Source organism: Polyergus mexicanus, unplaced genomic scaffold (genome assembly GCF_030449975.1).
Source record: "Polyergus mexicanus isolate NDT 795.1 unplaced genomic scaffold, iyPolMexi1.0 SCAF_7, whole genome shotgun sequence".
NCBI classification, from domain to species: domain Eukaryota; kingdom Metazoa; phylum Arthropoda; class Insecta; order Hymenoptera; family Formicidae; genus Polyergus; species Polyergus mexicanus.
Window position 1 is genome coordinate 10,160,182 of NW_027223327.1, and position 22,007 is coordinate 10,182,188.

The 22,007-nt window shown below is 31.0% G+C and overlaps 4 protein-coding genes across 13 annotated transcripts; 1 reads left to right on the forward strand and 3 right to left on the reverse strand.

Moving 5' to 3' along the window:
- Positions 1 to 104: 104 nt before the first annotated feature.
- On the reverse strand, positions 105 to 12,946 carry LOC138934843 (major facilitator superfamily domain-containing protein 6). Of its 6 annotated transcripts, none has more exons than XM_070298958.1 (15): positions 12,857 to 12,946; positions 12,561 to 12,724; positions 11,968 to 12,117; positions 11,287 to 11,561; positions 10,325 to 10,959; positions 9,943 to 10,133; positions 3,363 to 3,592; positions 2,697 to 2,998; positions 2,163 to 2,499; positions 1,808 to 1,998; positions 1,525 to 1,661; positions 1,315 to 1,430; positions 959 to 1,204; positions 686 to 832; positions 105 to 599 (listed from the first exon to the last, which is right to left on the reverse strand). In XM_070298958.1, exons 7-15 carry the CDS (start codon positions 3,418 to 3,420, stop codon positions 529 to 531), a joined length of 1,605 nt encoding a protein of 534 aa, XP_070155059.1. In that variant the 5' UTR covers positions 3,421 to 3,592; positions 9,943 to 10,133; positions 10,325 to 10,959; positions 11,287 to 11,561; positions 11,968 to 12,117; positions 12,561 to 12,724; positions 12,857 to 12,946; the 3' UTR covers positions 105 to 528. The 6 variants fall into 6 exon arrangements, with proteins under 6 accessions (XP_070155059.1, XP_070155058.1, XP_070155057.1 ...); XM_070298957.1 differs by having other exon boundaries at positions 10,325 to 10,965; XM_070298956.1 differs by lacking the exon at positions 10,325 to 10,959.
- On the forward strand, positions 6,591 to 16,196 carry Tsf3 (Transferrin 3). Of its 4 annotated transcripts, none has more exons than XM_070298946.1 (16): positions 6,592 to 6,990; positions 8,089 to 8,199; positions 8,784 to 8,886; positions 9,268 to 9,401; positions 9,777 to 9,895; positions 9,975 to 10,119; positions 10,225 to 10,382; positions 10,572 to 10,693; positions 10,783 to 10,934; positions 11,322 to 11,568; positions 11,659 to 11,807; positions 11,971 to 12,132; positions 12,398 to 12,505; positions 12,578 to 12,703; positions 12,834 to 12,985; positions 15,374 to 16,196. In XM_070298946.1, the coding sequence occupies exons 2-16, from the start codon at positions 8,091 to 8,093 to the stop codon at positions 15,545 to 15,547; spliced, it is 2,160 nt and encodes a 719-aa protein (XP_070155047.1). In that variant the 5' UTR covers positions 6,592 to 6,990; positions 8,089 to 8,090; the 3' UTR covers positions 15,548 to 16,196. The 4 variants fall into 4 exon arrangements, with proteins under 4 accessions (XP_070155048.1, XP_070155049.1, XP_070155047.1 ...); XM_070298945.1 differs by having other exon boundaries at positions 6,595 to 6,990; positions 12,578 to 12,708; positions 12,830 to 12,985; XM_070298947.1 differs by lacking the exon at positions 15,374 to 16,196 and having other exon boundaries at positions 6,591 to 6,990; positions 12,578 to 12,708; positions 12,834 to 12,953.
- Positions 13,255 to 15,104, reverse strand: LOC138934847 (isoaspartyl peptidase/L-asparaginase). Its single transcript, XM_070298970.1, is given in 4 exon segments — positions 13,255 to 13,746; positions 14,124 to 14,533; positions 14,602 to 14,833; positions 14,922 to 15,104. Coding segments are annotated over 4 exon segments (1,302 nt in total). The 5' UTR covers positions 15,090 to 15,104.
- LOC138934838 (cytoplasmic dynein 2 intermediate chain 1) lies at positions 16,191 to 21,905 on the reverse strand. 2 transcript variants are annotated; one of them, XM_070298939.1, is made up of 16 exons: positions 21,643 to 21,905; positions 20,220 to 20,987; positions 19,957 to 20,076; positions 19,727 to 19,887; positions 19,380 to 19,530; positions 19,159 to 19,299; positions 18,959 to 19,099; positions 18,568 to 18,879; positions 18,326 to 18,498; positions 18,033 to 18,252; positions 17,789 to 17,940; positions 17,576 to 17,715; positions 17,433 to 17,491; positions 17,204 to 17,358; positions 16,989 to 17,121; positions 16,191 to 16,913 (listed from the first exon to the last, which is right to left on the reverse strand). In XM_070298939.1, the coding sequence occupies exons 1-16, from the start codon at positions 21,652 to 21,654 to the stop codon at positions 16,791 to 16,793; spliced, it is 2,961 nt and encodes a 986-aa protein (XP_070155040.1). In that variant the 5' UTR covers positions 21,655 to 21,905; the 3' UTR covers positions 16,191 to 16,790. The 2 variants fall into 2 exon arrangements, with proteins under 2 accessions (XP_070155040.1, XP_070155041.1); XM_070298940.1 differs by lacking the exons at positions 17,433 to 17,491; positions 17,576 to 17,715; positions 17,789 to 17,940 and having other exon boundaries at positions 16,192 to 16,913.
- Between the last annotated feature and the right edge of the window lie 102 nt (positions 21,906 to 22,007).

Here is a 22,007-nt window from a genome sequence, read left to right on the forward strand (position 1 = left end):
CGGCACACACACAACACACACACGCTTCAAGAAACACACATTATAGATACTAATATGTCATCATTTGAGTAAAAAATAAGATTTATTATATGCATTATCGTGTAATAATAAAAAAGATTGTGTGTGTGTGTACATATATGTGTACAAAATGTAGTGAATAGCGAAAGCGATTGTGAATATGATAAACAAGAGATAAAATACAAATAAAAACATGAAATTATAAAAAATTCAACTTCTTTTTTCTCATTTGCAATATTAGTAAAAATTATTATCTAAAAGTTAATTATTCTTACAACTCATCTCTCAATTTTCACAAACGATCATCATATACAACTTATAAACATCTAAAAGGAGAAAGAAATTTATAAATATGAATATGTAGAAATATATAAAACTTAGAGAAGAAAATTTAAACTTTATCTTAAGATAATATATATATGTATATATTGTATATATATACATAGAAAATAAAATAAAATGTTTCTTATTTTTTTATATTATTATTTATAAGAAAAATTATATAAAACGTTATGTTTCTGCTACAACACAATGTTTCTGTGCATCATCAGGTTTTCTCCATTCAACATTATTTCGTGTGTCTGCAATAAAAAGTAAAAGTTTATTATTTTTTTTAATATTCTGAAGTCACATCTTAGCGATTTAAAAATTACTTGTGAATTTTTACCTGGTGTTCTATGTTTTAAGTACAGATTGTGAAGAATGAGATACATTAATGCAGAAAATGCTGCAAGTATTGAAAATATTCTTAAAGTGATTACCCCACCGACTTTCTTGTACAAGATACCTCCTATTAAACTACCAACCGCGAATCCTGAAAAAATAAAAAAAATAAAAAAAATAAAAATAAAAAAAATTAAGAATTTTTATTAACTGTGAAAATATAAAAAATATTATTACAAAACAATTCTCAATGTATAACTGAGTAACAAGTTCTTACCGAAACCATCGTCCATTCCTGCCACAATTCCTTGAACGGTGGCTGATGTACCAGGTGGTGATACCGCGCTCGCGTATGCTACTATTGTCGTGTAGCAAAGCGCGTATGTTGGTCCTTGCATGAAAAATTCTACCGGGATTACCCACCATGGCGTTGGTGCAAGAGATATTAATCCTAGACGTAACGCGTAGCATACAAAGCAGAATGTAAAAGTGTAACCATATCCAAACTTCTTCAATATTTTACCTGGAGAAAGAAAAAATTTATGATATTATAAGCATAAAATACTTTCAATTATATAATACTTATTTACGTAGAGCACAAACTCTATGATACAGAAATATTTTTTATGTTACCAGACAATGAGAAGAATATTATCTCGCCACCAAGAGTTTCTGCGGCTACTATTATACCTTCTATTAATTTAATTTCACCCATATAACCGGTTGCCATAGCGAGATCTTCTAAATACCTAATAAAAAAGCATTAAATAACAATTCTATTTGTATTTCTATTAAATAATTGAAAAAATACAATGAAACATATTGATAAAACTAAAAATTTACCAAAACAAAAAATAAATCATGAAGCTATCAAGAATGCCAGCGAGAGTAGCGAAACACAGAAATATAACAATAGGTTTCAATTTCAAAAGCGCATATATATCTTTGACTATACTTGTCGAATCTGACATGAGTGGCAGCTGTAACAAAATTATATAATAAGAGATGAAAACAGTATAATATATGAATGATAATATGAATAAAACTGTTTCTCTCTCTTTCTCTCTTTTTTTTTACTGTTTCTTTTTTTCCATTTCCTTCTCTTCTTAATTTATAGTACAATTACCTCCAATTTTCTGCAGCAAATTAAATCAATACAAGTGAATGCAAACACGAGAAGAAACGCTGGTGTATAAATCTTATAGATTCCTCCTTGCGACCATAAATCTACTGTGTAACCGGCTAGAAATGCTGCGACACCAAAACCGATCGTACCCCATACTCGTTGCCTACCGTATCCCATTTGTCCACCTTCACCTGAGCGGATAAATAAGTTTAGTAAGAAAGGCATTTCTTCCTTTTTCGTGATATTAACATATAAAACTACACGACTAATTATTGCAAAATTATTGCAAATTATATATTTTTATATCTTAATACTTTTATATTTTGATTTAAAATATATATACAAAAACACTTACCTAATATGTCAAAGCAAATTGCATCGCTTATGCAATTGGAAACATTAAAACCGATATTGCCAAGAGACATTAAAAGAACAAATCCCCAGAATGTAATGGAGGTATATAGACAATGAGTATCCTCGAAATTATCACAGGTAACATTGCAGTTATTTGTTATATTTTTTTGGCACGATGACGTTTCATTAATATTTAATAGACATGTAGTATTTGGTGAGATGAATGCTTCTTCTCTAACTGTATGAAAAGATACTCGCGTGGAAAAATTCATATCCTTGCATATCCAATGACATGTAGTATCTTTTATACCATTACACGATACCATTGCTGAGGCATGCTTAAAATAAAAATAATAAATAATATATTAAAACATAGCTATATATATAAAATTATCTGAAAAACGTTTAGATTTATAAAAATAAATATAAACAAATTTATCTAAATAAAATTTTTACTAAATAATGTTTCATATAGAAAATTTTTTACTATTATTGCGTTATTAACAAAAAATTGTATTGTAAGACAAAAATTTACATAATTCATATCACAAGACAGCAAGGAAGAGCACGAGATGTTTTGAAACTGATGATGTGGTAGCATTGGACCTGGCAATACTGGTAAAAAGTACATCAAAATGTAACAGCCACTCGTTACAGCAAGCAATACTGTAAATATCAATTTTCTCCAGGCGCGAAAATAATCTACGATAAAGCCGAATGCTGGTTTTGCTATCAAAAATAGAATAGGCAAAATCGCAGTTATGCTACCCATAATTAATGGTGAGATGCCTAATTGTTTGCCATAAACTGGTAGAAACGGTAATATAGGACCCATAGCTAAAATAAAAAAAATAATTATCATTAATTTCTTGCAGTATATGTATATATAAACATCTAATAATAATTTATTAAACTATTAATAATTAATTTTTAATATTTTAACATTGTCATAATATATACATATATTTTTTAAATATATAGTTTATATTCTCTATAATAAGTATATTTGTTTAAGTTATAGAAAGATTTTATTATATATTAAATTTATATTTTATATATTTATATCATTTTCTTATATTATATAAATATATATGTATCTCTCTTTATATTTTATATTATGTGAAGAAAAGATATACAAGAAATTTCAACTTAGATAAGAATTCTTGATATATAAAGGAAATATATATTATTCTATATATACCTGCCATAAAAAAGAAATAATGCGCCTTTACAGGCAGTTGCATATAATTAATTTTCATGGTATTCGGATAAAAAGATAGATATTGATGTGTCCAAAAAATTTTGTATCCTCGTACTTCATATTTTTATATAGATAGAAATATTAAATCGGTGCCATCATGTTTATAATCTCATGTCATACAGTCAAGCAATATCAAATGTGAAACTAGAATTGCGTCAAAATAATTTTACCTGCAAAAATATTAAAAACATTATTTGTAAAATTTTCTACAAATATATTACACACAGTAGCAAAATGTTAATAAACACATTTGGCATTTCCGTAAAAATTATATATTTCGTACAATCGTTCCAAGCAGAACAGAAAATCACAATAATATCGAAATGACATCATAATGACTATTAGAAATCATTATGATATCATTTTGATGTCATTTTATATTATTATGATTTTCTATTCTGCGTGAGTGTATTCGAATTTGAATCATCGCCATTTTTATCCGATATATCGAACTTCAAAAGAAACTATCGTTTTTTACAAACTTCACACGCTTCCAAAATGGCACCGCATGATGTTGCGATCAGCTGTTTGTTGTCATAACATCGACGCACGCGTTTTATACGTAATTCGATGCTTTTTAGAAAAAAATTTTATAAGCACTTGTTCATTTGTCGTAATCATTTGCGATCGTCACTCAAGTCTACCAGTCTCCAGCCAGAGAGCTGTACGTCATTCGATAAATTTACTGTATTTATAGGCTGCCTGCGCATTCAGCGACAGAAGTTCGTCTCTGACAAATTTTCGAGTCTCTTAATCGCTTGACGAGCTGCATACTGTATGTGATACAGCTATTATATAGAGAAGTATCTACATATGTATGTGTGATCAAAAATACATGCGACTCTATCTATGCATCCTACACTTGCACTTTCTACACGTAAATATAAAAGATACGCGTATTTATTCTTCGACAGACTAAAGACAAAAGATCCAAAGAGCAGAAGGTGCAGTCTCACATAAATATAGAGATTCCGCTTGTACTGCTTTAATATATACATAAGTTATAAATGTCACAATTTCCATTAGGTGAACACTTTTCTAATCAACACATTTCTCGCATCTAAATACCGATGCGTTGTATCGAAATTACATCACTTCGATAGAACGATTGCTATTATGCAATTATATTAGCGGGACGATTTTCTAAAGTTCGAGATGACCAAGTAGATATCAAACGCGCAGCGGTCGTTACATAAAACACTCTTGTCTTATCTCGATAAACACTTTGACAATAAAATATTTGACGCCACATTTTCGATTCACTAAATATTTGCAAAGTTTGATAAAAATACGAATGTCAAATATATGGCTCGCTTAAACTTATCATTTACGATAATCGGTTTAATCTTTACTTTTGCATTCTTACTTTTTCTTGCATATATCTTTTATTCGCAAAATTGTAAAATTATTATCATGAAAGACAAAATTATAATAAAGATCAATTTTAGATTTTTCAAAAAGAACTGCGATTGAAGAACATTCACTCGAAACTGAAATACCTTATTCTATCTGTAGTGCAGTGTAACTGCAGTATCATTATCTCCGAGAGTGCGATAACAATGCAAAGTTATCTCGTCGATATAGTAATAAAACGATTTCTATATTTTATTTTGCATAATATCGAAAATCATGTAATTTAAATTTTAATATATATATATATTTATGCGTTAATTTACGACAATATCGCTGGAAAAATCTGCTCGTTTGTTATCAATATCATTCTGTTTAACCGTCGATAATGCGGCGGGAAATCAGTTTTTAAATAAAGATGATATTTTATCGTATTGCATTTTTATATATTCTATTAGCTTGTCTTTTATTCACTCAAAGCCTTTTGATATTTCCACATATGTTTGAATCACATCATAAGATAGAAAATTCGATCTGACTCTTATATTAAATATTTACATTATCTTCGCGATGATAACACCGAGAAATGCTTGAATAATAATGTTCTTGGAGTACACGATTAAATTCTGAATAGATATGTGTTTCTCGATTCTCTAATTCTTCAACAATGCATAATATATTATCGTACAAAAGCGTATACGGATATCCTACCAGTCATAAATCTTATTTTTTTTTTTTTTTTTTTTTTTTTTAGATTGCGATATATCATTCTCTTCACAAATAAAGCGCATTCATATGCATACAGAAGCTAATACTATAATCAAGGACAGTGAAATCTTATCTTGCTGTTAATTATCGTGACTCATCATTATAATTGTCATAATTTCCCGTCTCATCTTATAAACAATCGGTCTTTGTGTTCTATGCTTGATTTGATGTGATATTCACAGTTAATTTATATTAATAAATTGTTATACGAATAAAAATAAAAAATAAGAAGAGCAACATGTACATTTTTAATAGATTATAAAAATGTTTACTTTGATAATATATGTTTTCTCTTTAATTTTAATTTTTGAATAATATATGGATTTAAAATATGGATTTAAAAAGCGTTTTGTAAATAATCTCTCTTTTCGATTAACTTATAATATCAAAGCACGAGAAATTGAATTTATAAATTTCGAATGAGAATAATTCGTAATATCACTAATAAATAGTACGAAAATCATGTATATAAACTGCAATTACATTCCTATCAAAAATTCAGATAAATAAATAGTCTCATCTATTAAAAATATATATATATATATATAAAAAAAAACAAATTATATACTTCAATTATAAATGAATCGATTGTGGTAGGGAAAATTCTCGTATAAAAAAATTCTTTTTCATAAGAAGCTTCTCTTTTTTTATAAGATGCAATCTTTCTCTTATGATTCAGATATCCATCAATTTGTTCAAAGTTTTAATTATCTTGAGTGATAAATCAATTTCTCAACCAAAGTTTGTGAATTTAATTCCTCATGCTCTGACAATGCGATAGTGAAATAATAATAACAACACGCACTATTTCATCTTTAAAATAATACGTATTTTAAAAATTCGTATTTTTAAAGCTATTATATAAGAAAATCAGAGTAAATACAACGATTATAAGAGGAAATATTTTCATAATCTTTCAGAAATAAATAAATTAAAGAAAAAAACATTCAAAGATATAAACTTTACAATTTTCAAAGCATTTCCCGCTAAACATCGTTCTATCTTGGGCTCTCATGAGCAATGTCACTTTCATAACATAACACGCGTCGTACACGCATTATGAAGAAGTCTCCCATCTCGATCTCTCTCTCTTTCTCTCCCACCAGATTTAATGTGATTCCAGTTTCCTATACACACGCACACATACAGACGTTGGACGAAATCGGTTGAATCAGCGGTAAGCATCAGCTGTGTGCTATCCAAGTCGTCGGACAGTCGGAAGTTTCGACCGGTCATCACTCGTGTTTTCGTAACATGCGTCGCAGATTTTAAAGTTCAGTGCAAATTTTTTTCCATGTGTTGAATAATATTCTCAAAGTCGGATTATTTTCTACAGGCATATTTTTAGCTGAGCGCATCTCGACTATTTTTTTTTTTTCAAGAACATAGCAAGCAAGACGAGTGAAAAAACGTGGTTTATCGCATATATGACAAGAATTTCGATGTTAAGGTATGCAATGAGAGAATTGATGAAAATTTGAAACCGACTCTTCGAATCAAAATGTCATTCGCTTTCGCAAGATCGAGCATCGTGCGATGTTTTTGAAAAACTGCACGCTGCATTTAAAAATTCTATAATAATTTAAATATTCAACAATTTTGGCATTTTCGAGGAATATATTTTCAAAAGCTTAAAAATCTCAATGCGAATGTTTAGTGTCACAATATGTAAATATACATTGGAATAAAACTAACGAGACGGATATTCGGTATTGATTATGAATTACAATCGAATGCGATTTGCATAAGTTTAGCAAAATTTAGATCGGTTCGTCTATTGTATAATAAGGTATTCTTTGTTAGCAAAAAGTTTCAAGGTTAAAAAGCGAAAGTATATGATTATATATGTTGATGTATATATTCGGCGTCGACAAAATGCGTGTTCTTATATCAGAAATCACGTTACTGTTCTTATTAGCTTTGCAAAAATTATTGTTAAAAAGTTAATATTTTTTTGAATAATAATAATTGCAATAATAATGATTCGGTTTTACAATAAGAAAAAAATGTACAATAGGTCTCATTAACACGAATATATATCTATCTTCCTTAAGAAAAGGCGGTTACAATGTTTTGAACCATATTTAAAATTTAACATAATAATTATGAATTCATCAATTAGATCGATCAATTGGATATGGGTTGAGTAAATTGATGTTAAATGTTAAATAGATATTATTTAGAACAAAATTATTTTTTTCCGAACATCTCTTCTAAATATATATATATATTGTATATCATATTAACAGAAGGAATGTTAAAAGCTTTTTAAATGAGATAAAACAATTTTAAGCATGTATAGAATAATATTTTGTTATAGTTATATATGTGACATATCGAATATACATACATCAAGTAAATTTGATTGTAACTATGTTGGTTCGGGAAAATATAACTCGATGATAAGTTTATCGTAGTAACGTGATTCTTTGCACACAGTTAGCTTTTATATGATAGCGATGTTAAATGATTCTTGCGAATGTAAACTTGTTAATTAGAAAAACTCTTGTTCAAAGAATTATGTAACAAAAAGATTTATTCTCAAAAGGAATGGCGACAAATTCGAAGTCGATCATAGATTTCTGTATATCTCACTGGCTTATTTTCATACTTGTCATCTTTGCAAACATCCACGGATCTGTCAATATCGATAAAAAATGTAAGTATAAAACCAAAATCGCGACAATATTATTAGACTATAATATTCATTATTATACTAAAAATTTTTTTAAATGTTTTTTTTTTTTTTCGTGAACGTTTGTGTAAAAAAATATATGACAAAATATTATGCAGAAATAGAATTATATACCTATTCATAGCAAAATAATATTAACAATAAGGAAAATATTAATAACAAGATTGTGTCACGAGAAAAAGATTGCCAGTTTCATTGCTCGGTTAAAATGTTAAATTGTAGACTATAAAATTTAAAATTGCTAATTGCGTCACGCGAGTTATGTTTTGTCATAAAAGGAAGTTGGAAGGTTGTATGGTCAACTATTAGTTGACGCTTTCCGCGTTCTTTTTTCACAAAGCAATCGCCGACAAAAATATTTTTCTCGAGGAATTTGTAGAAAATCTTTTTTTTAACAGTTCTTATACATTAGTTAAAATGCACGCAAGATATTAATTCATAGGAAAAAAGCATACGTAGAAAAATATCAATAAAATAAAAATAATATCCGATTTTTTTTTCATTTCGAGAAATGCTGATATACTAAAGAATACATCGTAACGTTTTAGGGAGACTGTGCGTAGTGAAAACCGATTACACTTCAAAAAGAATTATTTCACTTTGTTCGAAACTGGCTGAGAGTCCAATAATATGTGTCATAGAAACCGATAGGCAAGTATCACATAGATAATATGAAATTTTTTAAAATTTTAGCTTTGATCTTTGATCTTTTTCTCTTTCTCGAGAAGCCATATCTCCCCGTTATCTTTTTCTCAACTATCAAAAATGGCGACGATTGTTTCCAAACATTTCTTCCAATTAAAAATTAATTATAATATTAATAAAATAATAATATCTTATATTATAATGATGATACACGGCAATTACATGTATTATATAATATAATCGAGAATATTTTAGGAGAAATGTGCAATTTTTTCTTATTGCTATAGATTTCTATAGAGATATGATCTTTTCAGGAGAAGATTTATTGCACGGCTCGATTTTTTTTTATGCGAGCAGACTTTTCATATAAAAGTAATTCTAATTTAGGTTTGGCTGTGTACATCGCATAATCGGGGGTGATGCCGATTTCACTGTATTGGAGCCAGAAGAACTTGTAGCAATAAAAAACTATTACTTATACAAAGTTCTAGTCACGAGTGAATTAAAACTCATCCAATACGGTAATTAAGATAAAATTGTATATGTTTCATTCTTAACGCGTTAATTTCGACGATTAACGAATTTTCCGATTTATCTTCTCTTAACTACTTTACTATAAAAATGTCGAACTTCGTCGCAATTTTTCAGTACGTTTTATATAACTAAGCCTCAAATAAAATAAAATAATTTAAACATCTTTAATAAAACATAAGGTTTACTTAAATGTTAGTTAAATTATATTCTTCTTTTATGGATATGTATAATTATTATATAGATTATTATTCCTGGAAGTATTCATTTAGATTTTTAAAAAAAAGTTAGTCGACAATTTGGTGTCAAAGAGTCTATTGTTAAAATTAGAGCAACTCCTCAAATGAGACGCGTTTTTTTTTCAGAAGCGGAGCGTTTTCAAATAGTGGCCATAGCGCATAAAAGTGTGCAACGCATATGGGATATTAAAGGCAAGCGATTATGTCATCCCGGCTTCGACGATTGGTCTACAGTTTTTGCAACGGTTAGTGAGCCTTTCTTACGCGAATACGTTCAAATTATTGCACTTACCTGGTGTATTATCGATCTCTTGTATATTTCAGTATCTCGAAAATATGATAATTAGCAAAGAATGTGATTCCAACATGACGCTATTCGAGAACAGAGTGCATGGTTTATCCAAATTCTTTGAAATGGCTTGCATCGCTGGTCCGTGGTCGTCAGACACGATATTTGATTATCAACTGAGTATGTATGGAATTCTGAAAATATAAACGCATATATTGAGCTGTGGAAAGTATAATTAATAACGTTTTCGTATATACATATATAAAGTCTTATTATGATTTATAGAATCTAAATATAAGAATCTCTGCGCTGCATGCGACAATCCGACCAGTTGTTACAACACCGACAAATATTATGGACGGGAGGGTGCTCTATTGTGTCTTACCGATAACATGGGGGATGTCGCCTGGGTCAGATTGGCCAACGCTCGTGTACACTTCAAGGTAAAGATCAGTTTATTGTCCATATTCGATTCTTGTTTTTGACCGAGAGAACATAACAAAAAAAAAAGAAAAGAAAAAAAAACCCAATTCGTGTAACATCTTGAAGAATCACATCCGCTGATCTAAAAAATATCTACGACGGATTGTAGCGCGATTCTTTAACGCGGTATTAACATCTGCTTGATGCAGACCGAGATGGTCGATAGGCGGGATTACAAGTTTCTGTGTCCGGACGGTACCACAAAACCGCTTACATTCGATGAACCATGCGTTTGGATATCAAAACCGTGGCCGGTCATCATAGCTACAATGTAAGTGCAATTTATGTTTCTTTAATTTTAATTTACTTTGACTTTGCAAGATTAAAGAATCAATTATCAATCCTTTTATTTCTCTTTAGGCAAAGTGCCGCGAAGATTGCCCAAATGATGAGTTCGGTTCCCAACACAACGTTCTGCTGGAAAAATACCATGATGCAGCTGATGGAAAATTATTACATCACTGTAGCCGATATAGACACACTAGAAGTACCGTCCGATTATTTATCCCGATGTAATGTATATATATCGTATAAAATCTGCAACTTGTATGTTTCACATATTTGAATAATACCATTTTTCCTCGCGTTTCAGATAATATCCATTTTATTAATGTAAGTTTTTAAAATGCAAGTTTTTTTAAGCTCCACAAATGTGTGTGCGATTAATCCCTATTATCATCAAGAATATATTAACAATTTAGAAACGGTTAATTATTAATTTAATGTTTGTTAAGATTTTGGGAGAATTTCAGAGGTTCAGAGAAATAGAAATCAATTAAAGAATATTTGAACTGATATGAGATTTTCTAAAAAAAATATTCAGGAATATATATATATATATATATAGAAAGTGATATAAAATACCTGATATTGTTTGTCCTTATACCTCCCGATTACAGTCCCAAATTTTATGAGTGCATATACTCGATCGGGTTGTCGGCCTTCAAGAGAAGTACGGTGGTGTGTGGTGTCCAATCTCGAGTCGCGTAAATGTGACTCGCTGAGAGCCGCCTCTATCGTTTACGGTGTGGAACCGAAGATCTACTGCTTCCAGGAAAAAAACAGAGAATCGTGCTTGAAAGCCATACAGGACAATCTAATGGACATCTTTTTCGTGCGGCCCGAGGAACTTCTCGAAGCTAGAATGTAAGTGCGAAAATCATGCCGACAGAGAAATATGATAGATGAAAAGAGAAAAAGTATTTTCCCTTTATTTTTATATTGTCTTTCTCATAGGAAAGGTTTGAAGCCTATTGTCAATGCTATGACTAACGCAAAAGAGGAAATAAACAGAATCGTGGCAATTGTAAAAGTTAATTCCTCATTTATGACCATAAAAGATCTCAAAGGTGCCAGAGCGTCTTTCACGGGCTACAAAAGCATCGGTGCGATTTTATACGTATATTTATATAATTATATATATATATATATATATATATATATATATATATATATATATATATATTAGAATATATTATTTATCTTCTAATTATATTATTTAACATCAATCGCTGAATTGTTTTTGTTTAATTATTGATGTCTTACCAGGTTGGAACGCTTTTGTGACATTAATGAGAAATATGTCAAACGAAAATTGGGATTGTTCAGATGCGCAAGCTGTTGCAAAATTCTTCAAAGACACCTGCCTTCTCGATGTTCTCGATAACAACGAAGAGCTTCCAGCTAATTTACACTCTTTATGCAGAAAAAGTAATATATGTTGAATGCACAGTCCCGATTATAAATATAAACGAGCATCGATCATAAAGATATAAACATATATAATGTACAGAGCATGTGATAGATCATATCTAAATTTTGTACGACACGTAATGTATAAAAGTGATATGAATCGCGTATGATAAAACTGACACTGTTCTCTGAAGTTAATAAATTCAGTGTAATCATATAAAAACGATCATACAGACGATATATGTAAGAAAAAATAATCAAGATTTCATATGATTTTATACAGATATGAAGCGAGCAAACGATGATTTAGACGCTTTCAATTATTTAATTTCGGATATCGTCGATGTTGCCTTCGTCAATCTCAAGGTCATAGAAAGCAAAACAGAAATCGGTGAGTTGCGTTATTTCAACTTACTAATGTCCTCTGTATTATTTCTAACACGTACCTTTTACAATATCGCAGGTGATTTTTATCACGAGAAGATTGATCATAGGAACGTCAATCGAATGCCCAAATATAGGATATTAGGTCCGACTTTAACAGATACTTCGCAAGAAGTTCCGTATTTGCTCGCTTGGACGACTCTTGGTTCGGTATAGTTCTTTCCTTCTTAACAGTAACTTAATATTAGATGCGTTGTGTGAATATAGATTCTTTTTATTCTTTCAGTTTGTAATTTTGTTCGTAAATACGGATTTTTTTTTGTCTTAATAGATAGTATCGAATGAGAATATCACGGACCTAAGACGCCAGGAGATTTATTCCATGTTGCTCGAAATGGATAAGCTATTTGGAAAGAATGCCAATAAACAATCACCTGCATTCTTATTGTATGGGCCTTACGAAGGCAACCTCAGCATTATCTTGCCCGTAAGTTAAACATAGAACACTAGAAATAGAAAATTGTATAGTTTTTAATATTGGGGACTTAAGAAGGTAAACTTGAAGCGATGACATTATCGTAAAAATATCGATGAAATGTCTTCAAACTGATTCTTTCAAGTTCAGTCTTATGCTATAGAGGTTTAAAGAAAACAAATAAGTTGGAACAACAAGGAATATTTTGCTCAGAAATGTACCCATTGAGTTTACTGCAACTCAAACTTTGATCAAGATTGGTAGGTTCTCTGTGCTTTCAGCTAATCGGAATCTTCGCACATGCAGTCTAATGGACGTTCGAGAACGTCGAGCTTCTCCGAAAATCTTTCGTTTTTCACGCATCCGTAATAAACGTAGCCTTTGTCGCAGTACGCCCAGGGAAAGTGCGCGCACTTGAAGGACACGGACGGTATTCCTTCGGCGGTCACTGCGATCACGCCCACATCGGGTTTCGATGAAGATATGCCGATTTTTTCCTCGAGATCCCGTAATATCGCGGTGATTGCTTCATCGATCGACGTTGTCTTGCATTGCAATCGTCGAAGGATTCGCTGTGCTGGAGCGTATTTGTAGATAACTTTGTCGCAACCCGAAACAGACACCGAGCCACCTTGATCAACGTAAATGCCGCAACCGATAGCTGTACCGGTCGCGCTCACGCTTCCGTATAACTTTCCCGTTTCTCCGGCCGTCGAAGTCCCGCTGGCGAGACGCTTTTTACGGTCGTATGCCACTGCTCCGACCGCGCCAAGCTAATAAAATATTCTTTCCGATATTATATGTCTCACGTAGTTCATGTAGCATAATCATAAGATATAAAATATTTCTATGCAATTAGTGTGAAATGTTCAGAGCATAAAAATATTCTAAGTCCATAACTTATCTAAATAGATTTGTCTAGATTTCATATTATATATTTGTGAAGTAGACAGAGACAACACTCTTTCTTTTAAATAAATTGTAGACTTATAGTTTAGAGTAAAAATTAAATTTATATAATTAAAGTGCCATATTAGATATTTTAAAACAAAATCCTGTAAATTTTTAGGAAATCTTAAACAAATTCTATTAGTTACTTTTGCTCCAACATTTCACACATGCACAAATCTAGAAAAATAAATTAATCCACCTGTAAAATATCAGGCTCGATCATCGGAGATTCATCTGATTTAATGGTTGTGATATCCGAGGTATCGCTTTTTTCCTCCTCTCCGTGTCTTTCGATTACACATCCCGGTATACATTCCTTCGTATCGGATTGTTTTTGTCCGTCTTGTAACAGTTGCCGTGTCTTTCTCGTATCGTTCAATGTTTCTTACATTCGATATTTTACAATTAATATTTCTTAAATAGTTATATTTTTTCTTCATTGTTCTTTGTTTTTACCGTTATCTTCTTCTTCGTCTAACGACGTCTTTGAATCAATCGTTACGATCAATTTACCGGGAGACAAAGTGGGAAAATTTGATTCCAAGGCGAACTTCTGCGCTCCGTCTTCGACTATCAACATGTGTTCCGTTTGTTGCAAGACCAGTTTGGCTGTAAGAACGTTGAATGTTTTGGTCAGGTCACTTTAGAAAAATAATCATTTAATTATTATGGCAGACCTAATGTTATAGGATGTGCTATATTTCGAACGGCGCCTACGCAACCCACGCGTAAATCGTTCGTCATTATCGCAGCATCCATCACGACCTCGCCGTTAGCGTCTAAGGAACCTCCATACGCGCAATTAAAATACTTCTTGCTCTCCATGTGGCAAATCGCACGCTCAACTGCGTCCAGCGAACAGCATCCTTTAATCAGATCGCGATACGCTGCCACAGCGGCATTTTTCACCTGTATCCATTCATCGAATATCGCGTTTTTTTCTCATATTTTATAAAACTTTCGCACATTGTTCGGTATAGATAACAAATAGTTTAACCTCATCGAGCATAAATTTTCGTGCATATCGAGGAATTTTCCCGGCGCCTCCGTGAACAATGACAACCGGATCCACCCGCGGTACTATCTTTTTCTTTTTCTCAATCTGCGTTTCGGCATTAATTCTGGCCAACATCTCCCTGATCCAGAAACAATAATCACACATCATGTCAATAATATGTATCTTTGCAATTTCAGAATTTTTATCACTTTCAAATTTTTTACGAAAGAAAGTGTTTCCCGGTGTGTTTACTAAATGTGTGAATCAAATACCGATAAATTTTCTTTAAATTTGCGATAAAAAAAGAGTGCACTTTTTCAAACATGTGTCATTTGCGAAAAAATTGCCGATGTTATATTATTTTTTTTTTACGATAAAAAATATTACAATATAATAGCATTCTGATAGATATTTAGTTATAAATGTGATAAATGTAATTTTTGTTGTTGCAGCACAACACGCGACATTTAGAGTTACATGGTCATCAAGTATTGAGAGGACGCAATTACGACGAAATCGTAGAAGATTTTATGAACCAAGAAGTTTGTAGTGCCGCGAGCACATGGATCTCTTATTTTCAGGGAATTGTTTCCCTATGTATGATAGTTGTCATTATTCTAAATTAATTGTTGAGCTGCTGACAATGAATTGTATGCTCTCTAGGAACAGACAATGCCATATAATACAGAATCATTTGTTATTGATGGTACAATTGACAAAAGTTAGATTTGTATAAAAGAATAGATTTTTTCTATACAAAGTTTTATTTTTGAGAAAACAAAATTTAAAAAATTGTGAAATCAGTAACATCTTTCCTTTATCTTAAGTTTGTATAATTTTTTAATGACATTGCATGTTGTATGTTGGTGGATTCAACAGTGTGCAAGTATTAGTATAAAATTCGTTTAAAGAAATACATATTTTTTTAATGGTCTTATTGTGAGATGAATCTTGAGAAAAAATATATAATTTAAATATATATATTTTTTGTGTAATATATTTATAAATTATATATTTGATGTTGAAAAGTAGTCAGGAATTATCCAAGCTCAAAAATAATAAAACATTATTAACTGTCCAATTTTTAAAATAAATTTTCTCAAAAACAAAATATGAAACAATCTTATTGTATATTTTTAGCTTATTTTTATAGATAGAATCATCACTCTTTTTCAAGGGTATTATCAATAATGAATTATTTGTATGTACGAAGAAAACGTGACATCAAATCATTTAGACTATGTATAAAATATTACATATATCTCAACAGTACAATCTTATTATTTCATTTTTATCCTTTCTCTTATATTTATATATTTTTTGTACAATACTAAATAAATGTATATATATATATATATATATATGTATATAAATGTGTTATAAATACTATTATCTATACTGGACGGTATTTACTTTCTCTGGATGGAATTGCGATAAAGAAAAATACATGTGCAAAAATCTCATTTGTTACTCAACTAGTCTCTGTAGAGTGTAAAAAATTCCAATTGTTTTCAAACGTGCTTCAATGCACACATTAGAAATGTTTAATTTCATCAGAAATTACCAATGATTACTAGTACACTATCTTGTATAATTAATTCGGAAATATGCGAGATTGTCCCTTGTTAAGTTAAAAATATCAAAATATTAAAAATGCGAATTTCAACTTGTATTGAAATGATACTTACCGAATATCTAATATCTAAATCATCTACATTTTAAGCGTACGTTTATATTGGAAGTATAAAATCCATGAATTTATCCAATTCTTCAAAAGTATTAATAATAATTACAATTCTAAGCGATCTTTCTCTTCTATTAGTGTCTTTCTATATAATTCTCCTTTTACAAGTCCATATTTGTTCTTATTTATGGAACCGAAACGTATCGCGAAAACACGTTGAATTCTTGTAAAAATTCTTCTTTTTTCGAATAATAGAAATCTTTTTTCAATTTATGTACTTCTACATTACCAGATTCGGTGCCAAAAGTCTGAAAAAACATATTTCGAAATGTAAAATGCATAGAAATCTCTTTCGAATATAAACTCTATCTATTTAAACACACCAAGTATTGATTCATCATATCTTGATCCATTATGCAAGGGGATAACTGCATGCTGCTTATCTTTCCATTCTTTTGCATAGACAATGTATGTACAGGGCCGGTATCACTCTTACTCAAATCCCATACATGAATTCTGTTGGTTTTTAAGTTTTCATTTATCGCACCATCCGATTCGTTCATTTGCAATATCTGTTCTTTTTTATTTATGAACTTACCGAGAATTATTGTCCAGAATGTATATAGTCAGCGGTTTCGTCTTTGACCATTGCAAAATTTTTATTTTATCCATACATAGTTCATTTTTCAGTTGTACGATCGGTCTCTCCGTATTCAAGTAATGAAGTCGAATCGTTCCGTCATTACAACCGATCTAATCGACATAAAGATAAGATTGATAGAAATCAAATAAACTTTTAAAACTATAAATAACAAAAGAAATCTTACCCAGAAAAATGATTGATTAAAAGGACAGATATCGATGCAAGTTGAACTACCACATTCACCTATAATTATTATTAATTATTTAATTATGTAATTGACAATTTCATTATGATGTTTTTCGATGCAATAACAAAACTACGACTTACTTATTTCAGTTGGTTTGTACATTAACGGATTAGTTTTGTTACCGATGCAAGTAGCATGCAAAACATTAGTATTATTAGTTACGACATAAACATTATTTGTATTAGCGCTGTCCACTTGCATATCGATAAATGTATTCATTCTAAAAGAAAGTCGGATAGTTAAAAATTTTGGGTATATATACCGAAAGAGATTTGCATATCTATTATATTTACATCTCCTTGTTTCTTTCTGTTAAAGACATTTTCTGATTCTTTACAAGTCTTATGTTACCCCAGTGAGAGAGTCCTAAATCGTCTATATTTATACCCATATTATGTACAATACTCCATATTATGAGATAACCATCTTCGTCTAAACTACATATCTGTTAAATTTGTTAAGAACAAGCAAGGATTAATAGAACTACATTTTTTAATAGCAATATGTTAACATAGCGATCAATGACAGAGTAGTAACCTGGATAGGGACAAACTTGTTGCTCCTTTCTTTGGCAGAAAAAGTCTCGATTTTAGACTGCACACGTATCGCAACAACTTGCGACGTATGTGCATCTAACTCTGTAATTCCTGTTGTCGTATAAGTAGGGGTTCTTATTACCCAATCCAATTCGTTAGCTTTATCAGTAATTTTCTGATGCCACATTTCATCATCCTTTAGATCCCAGAGGCTCAGTGACCTATTTTCATTTTTTTATTTTTAAATGAATACAAAGAAACATAAAAACTTAGAAAAAGATTCAAACCGCGTACCCATCCTCGAGTCCGGCGAATACTATGTCGCAACTCGTTAAATGAAAACAACAAGCGGTAATGGAGCTTTGCGAATAGAATAATTTCTTCGGCAACGAAGGTTCGGAAATGTTCCAAACGCATCCAATGCAACAATCAGTAATGTAATCCTGTTTGTTTATGGTTTCTATCTCCTGTAAAAGAAAAATTTGTTGTTTGAAATTATTTTAAACCACTGTGAATAGTATAATAGTTTCACTTACCTCTTCTACGGGAGCGTGTATAGTGAGCAAAATCTTATTTGAAATGTTTGAATAGTGTATAATCTTAACTGGCCTGGTAGCTAAGAACGTCACTGAATCTACAGAGAGCTTCACGAAACCATCACTAAACGATAATCCGTCTATATTGTTTTGAAAAACGGTACCACCGTGTTCTTTCTCTTCCAGTAAGGATAACACGACTGTGCCCGCGCGATTAAGAAAATCATTCAATTGTAATACATCATATGATGGCCGTAATGTAAAATTTGTATCATCCGGCTCATCCAAATCGTTTCCGACACCATTTTGTTCCTAAAGTTTAATAAAAAATTTAGAATGATTCTGTTTTGCTAAATTTATATCAAGTTCTCTAAATAGAATGAATTAATACCATTCTAAATAAATTTATATCCCGTTTGTCACGTAATTCTTTTCTACAGGTTATAGGGAATTGAGTCCATTTATTCTTACTGTGTACTTCGTCCGTTTGTATCTCGATATCCATATTATCGTCGCCAGTTTGAGTATATACCTGGTAAAATATAATATGTTACAAACCATCATACAATCATGATACAATGAGTTACATACTTGTTGAGTATTTAGTTTTCCATAATTTCTTATAAATTCATCATAAGGTATGGGGCTGCATTCTAAGAGCGACCATTCCATAAAATCCAGTTTTATCATTTCCAATAATTCCTCGCCTCTACTACGAAGTTTTCGTAAATTCTACAAAAAAAGGCAAACTTGTCAGAATTTAAAAAAATACACAATAAATTGTGCGGTACATTCTTATGAAAGTGTATTACCTCTTCATCTTGGTTTTCTTTCGATTTACGAAAATCGATAAATGGTATTTGCGACAATGGTGGAGATCTAATAAAGTCCTCGGAGCGACTATCCTCGAAACCTTCATCGGTAGATGATGGCAAAGATTTATTTTCCAACGGTCTGTCATCACTGCTCCAAAAATAAATGCGAATGCGTTAAATTGACCACACGTTTTTATTTTTCTCAAAACACAATAGCTTAGAAAAACATGCAACAAAATCCTACATAAAAATGTAACACTCAGACAATAAGAAGCAAATAATAATAAGCTTGCATATAAATAATCATTTATTTGTCTTGATATTTGATTTTAGTTATCACAAACCTAAATATTTTGCCAATTGGCTCTCTTAATTCAGGTAACGGCGGCGTGTTGGATTGATTTACGAGCATAGATTCTATCCGTGCCGCCCGTTTTCTTGCTTCTGCAAGATCGTAGTGTCCCGAATCGAGCATATGTTCCTCTTCGACTTTCATTTCCGTGTTCTTCCGCAATATATTTTTTTAAAAATATATATGTATTTTAATATATAGATATAATATACTGAATAGTACCTTTTCTCGGGAACGCAGTTCGATAGGTTCTAGATGGGAACTACTTCCGCTGCTATCTGACTTTTCGCTAATTAAGGAAGGATCGCTGTCGGTGCATTCTTGAAAGTCCGACTCATAATCCTAAAAGAAGTACCATAATTTTAGATTCTCATAATTTTAGATATCTCAGTTTCAAGTATCTTCAAATTCTTTAAATATGTGTGCAATTTTAAGAGCTTATTAAAATTATAATTCTTATATACAATTCTTTTTTCCTTTTTTACCTCAAAATCGTCCTCGTAATCATAGTCTGCCTGATCCGACTCTGCTTTTGCATCAGGATGATCAGGTGGATCTGTTGAGATATTTTTCTTCTGCTCTATTTTCTCTGCTATCTCTGGTCTCTTTACAGCACTATGCAGCATTTTTACTTCACTGGGACTTAGTGTTCTGGATTTCCTACGCTCTCTGGATAATAGTTGTGATTTAGCTTGATCAAATACAGAAAAATCTTGCAATTTTTCCTTATCTCTCGATGTTCGATATACAGTCTTCTCATTAGATTTAATATTAAGCTTGTTTGTAATTGGCTTTGACATATATATTTTACTGAAGCCTCTTTTTTCTGAATATCCTGTTTGCTCTCTAGAGTTCCTCTTGACTGTATTATCGTCGTTCAATTTAATAGCATTTTCAGATTTTGTCTTGGAATTTATATTCTTTTTTGTTAACAAGTGACTAGATGAAGCATTATGTGGACTAGATTTCAATGTTGAAGATGAAGAACTTTGCTTGATAGTCTTAACCTGAGAAGATCCAATAGATGGCTTACTAATATTTCTAGTTGGTCGTGTTCTATTTGTTATGGAATTCTGTAACAGTTTTGATTTGTCCCCATCTCCTCTATGCTCAATAGTTTGAGATTTTTTTAGAAGATTAGACTCCAATTTTTTCGACGTTTCTGCATCGCTTTCTTTGCCTGATAGAACTTTTGATCTTGACCGCGTATGTGTTTTAACTTCATTTTTAAGTTCAGTTTTCTTAGTAGCTCCCTAAAAAGGAATAATGGAATATTATCAATATAAAAAGATATATATATATAAAAATTTGATTAAGATATAAAGTAAAACTTGATAGGCATATACAATGTTTTTTTTTTTGCGATAACATCTTATATATAATAACAATGATTTAACTATAAACTATGATTTATTTAAGCTTTACATTCTAGAGGAAAAAAAAATTTCTATTTTTATTTTAAAAATAAATGTATACATTTTTATGTATATATTTCTTTTATATTTGTAAAAAGCGAAATGTGAAAAGAATTGTTGTAGGAACGACATAAATTTTTAGACATTAATTTTTACATCTAATTTCTATATTATTGATGCTCATAAATAAAACTTCAAAACAATGGGTCATGCGTTCTATAGTTGATGAAAGATGTGCATAGTGATGGCAGTAAATACAAAATCTATATTTCGCCTTATTATAATGACGTTCTACCGACATTCACATAGTAAGAAATGTCAATAGTTTCGAGGTTGACGTATGTGCGAAGAAGCCTTGATCGTAAAATATAAAACTCGTGCAATCGCGATTAATTAAAAACGGACAAAAAAAATGCATTTCTCCTATTTCCCATTGATTAAGAATGTAATATACAACTCGATAATTTCGCTAATTTCTAAGTTTGATACTCACTTTATTGGACATTATGCAAATTGATCGGCGTTGACAATTGCGAGCGATCGTAGGGCAACCATGATGTAAACTAATACGACTACAGTGCTTTGAGAGAACACTGCAACTATTGACAAACAGCACGATACCGACAAATGATAAAAATGTTTTTACTCATTGGAAGCTAAATAAGGATGAGAGAGGTTCATCTGGGTATAGTGCGATTGGACACGATCACTCAGGATTGTGTTTCAATTCCCCACCCGGCACATTATCTTCTTCTTCTTTTTGGCTGTCAGACTTCCCAAGGGAATCGTCCATACACCATCTGCTAGATATACACCCGGCACATTATAATATGCGTGACATATACTATAATATCGGGT

Bases quoted from the DNA above. Each gene is read 5' to 3' on its own strand.
- LOC138934843 (XM_070298956.1), bottom strand. From the start codon at position 3,420: ATGAAAATTAATTATATGCAACTGCCTGTAAAGGCGCATTATTTCTTT. The intron at 1,205-1,314 runs GTAACATAAAAA...TTCTTTCTCCAG, and splicing joins AATATTCTTCTCATTGTCTG to GTAAAATATTGAAGAAGTTT. The intron at 600-685 runs GTAAAAATTCAC...TTTTTATTGCAG, and splicing joins CTTAAAACATAGAACACCAG to ACACACGAAATAATGTTGAA.
- Tsf3 (XM_070298945.1), top strand. From the start codon at position 8,091: ATGGCGACAAATTCGAAGTCGATCATAGATTTCTGTATATCTCACTGG. The intron at 8,200-8,783 runs GTAAGTATAAAA...GTAACGTTTTAG, and splicing joins TGTCAATATCGATAAAAAAT to GGAGACTGTGCGTAGTGAAA. The intron at 10,383-10,571 runs GTAAAGATCAGT...TGCTTGATGCAG, and splicing joins ACGCTCGTGTACACTTCAAG to ACCGAGATGGTCGATAGGCG.
- LOC138934838 (XM_070298939.1), bottom strand. The intron at 20,077-20,219 runs GTAAAAAAGGAA...TACTTCTTTTAG, and splicing joins ATTACGAGGACGATTTTGAG to GATTATGAGTCGGACTTTCA. The intron at 17,359-17,432 runs GTAAGATTTCTT...TATGTCGATTAG, and splicing joins TTAATCAATCATTTTTCTGG to ATCGGTTGTAATGACGGAAC.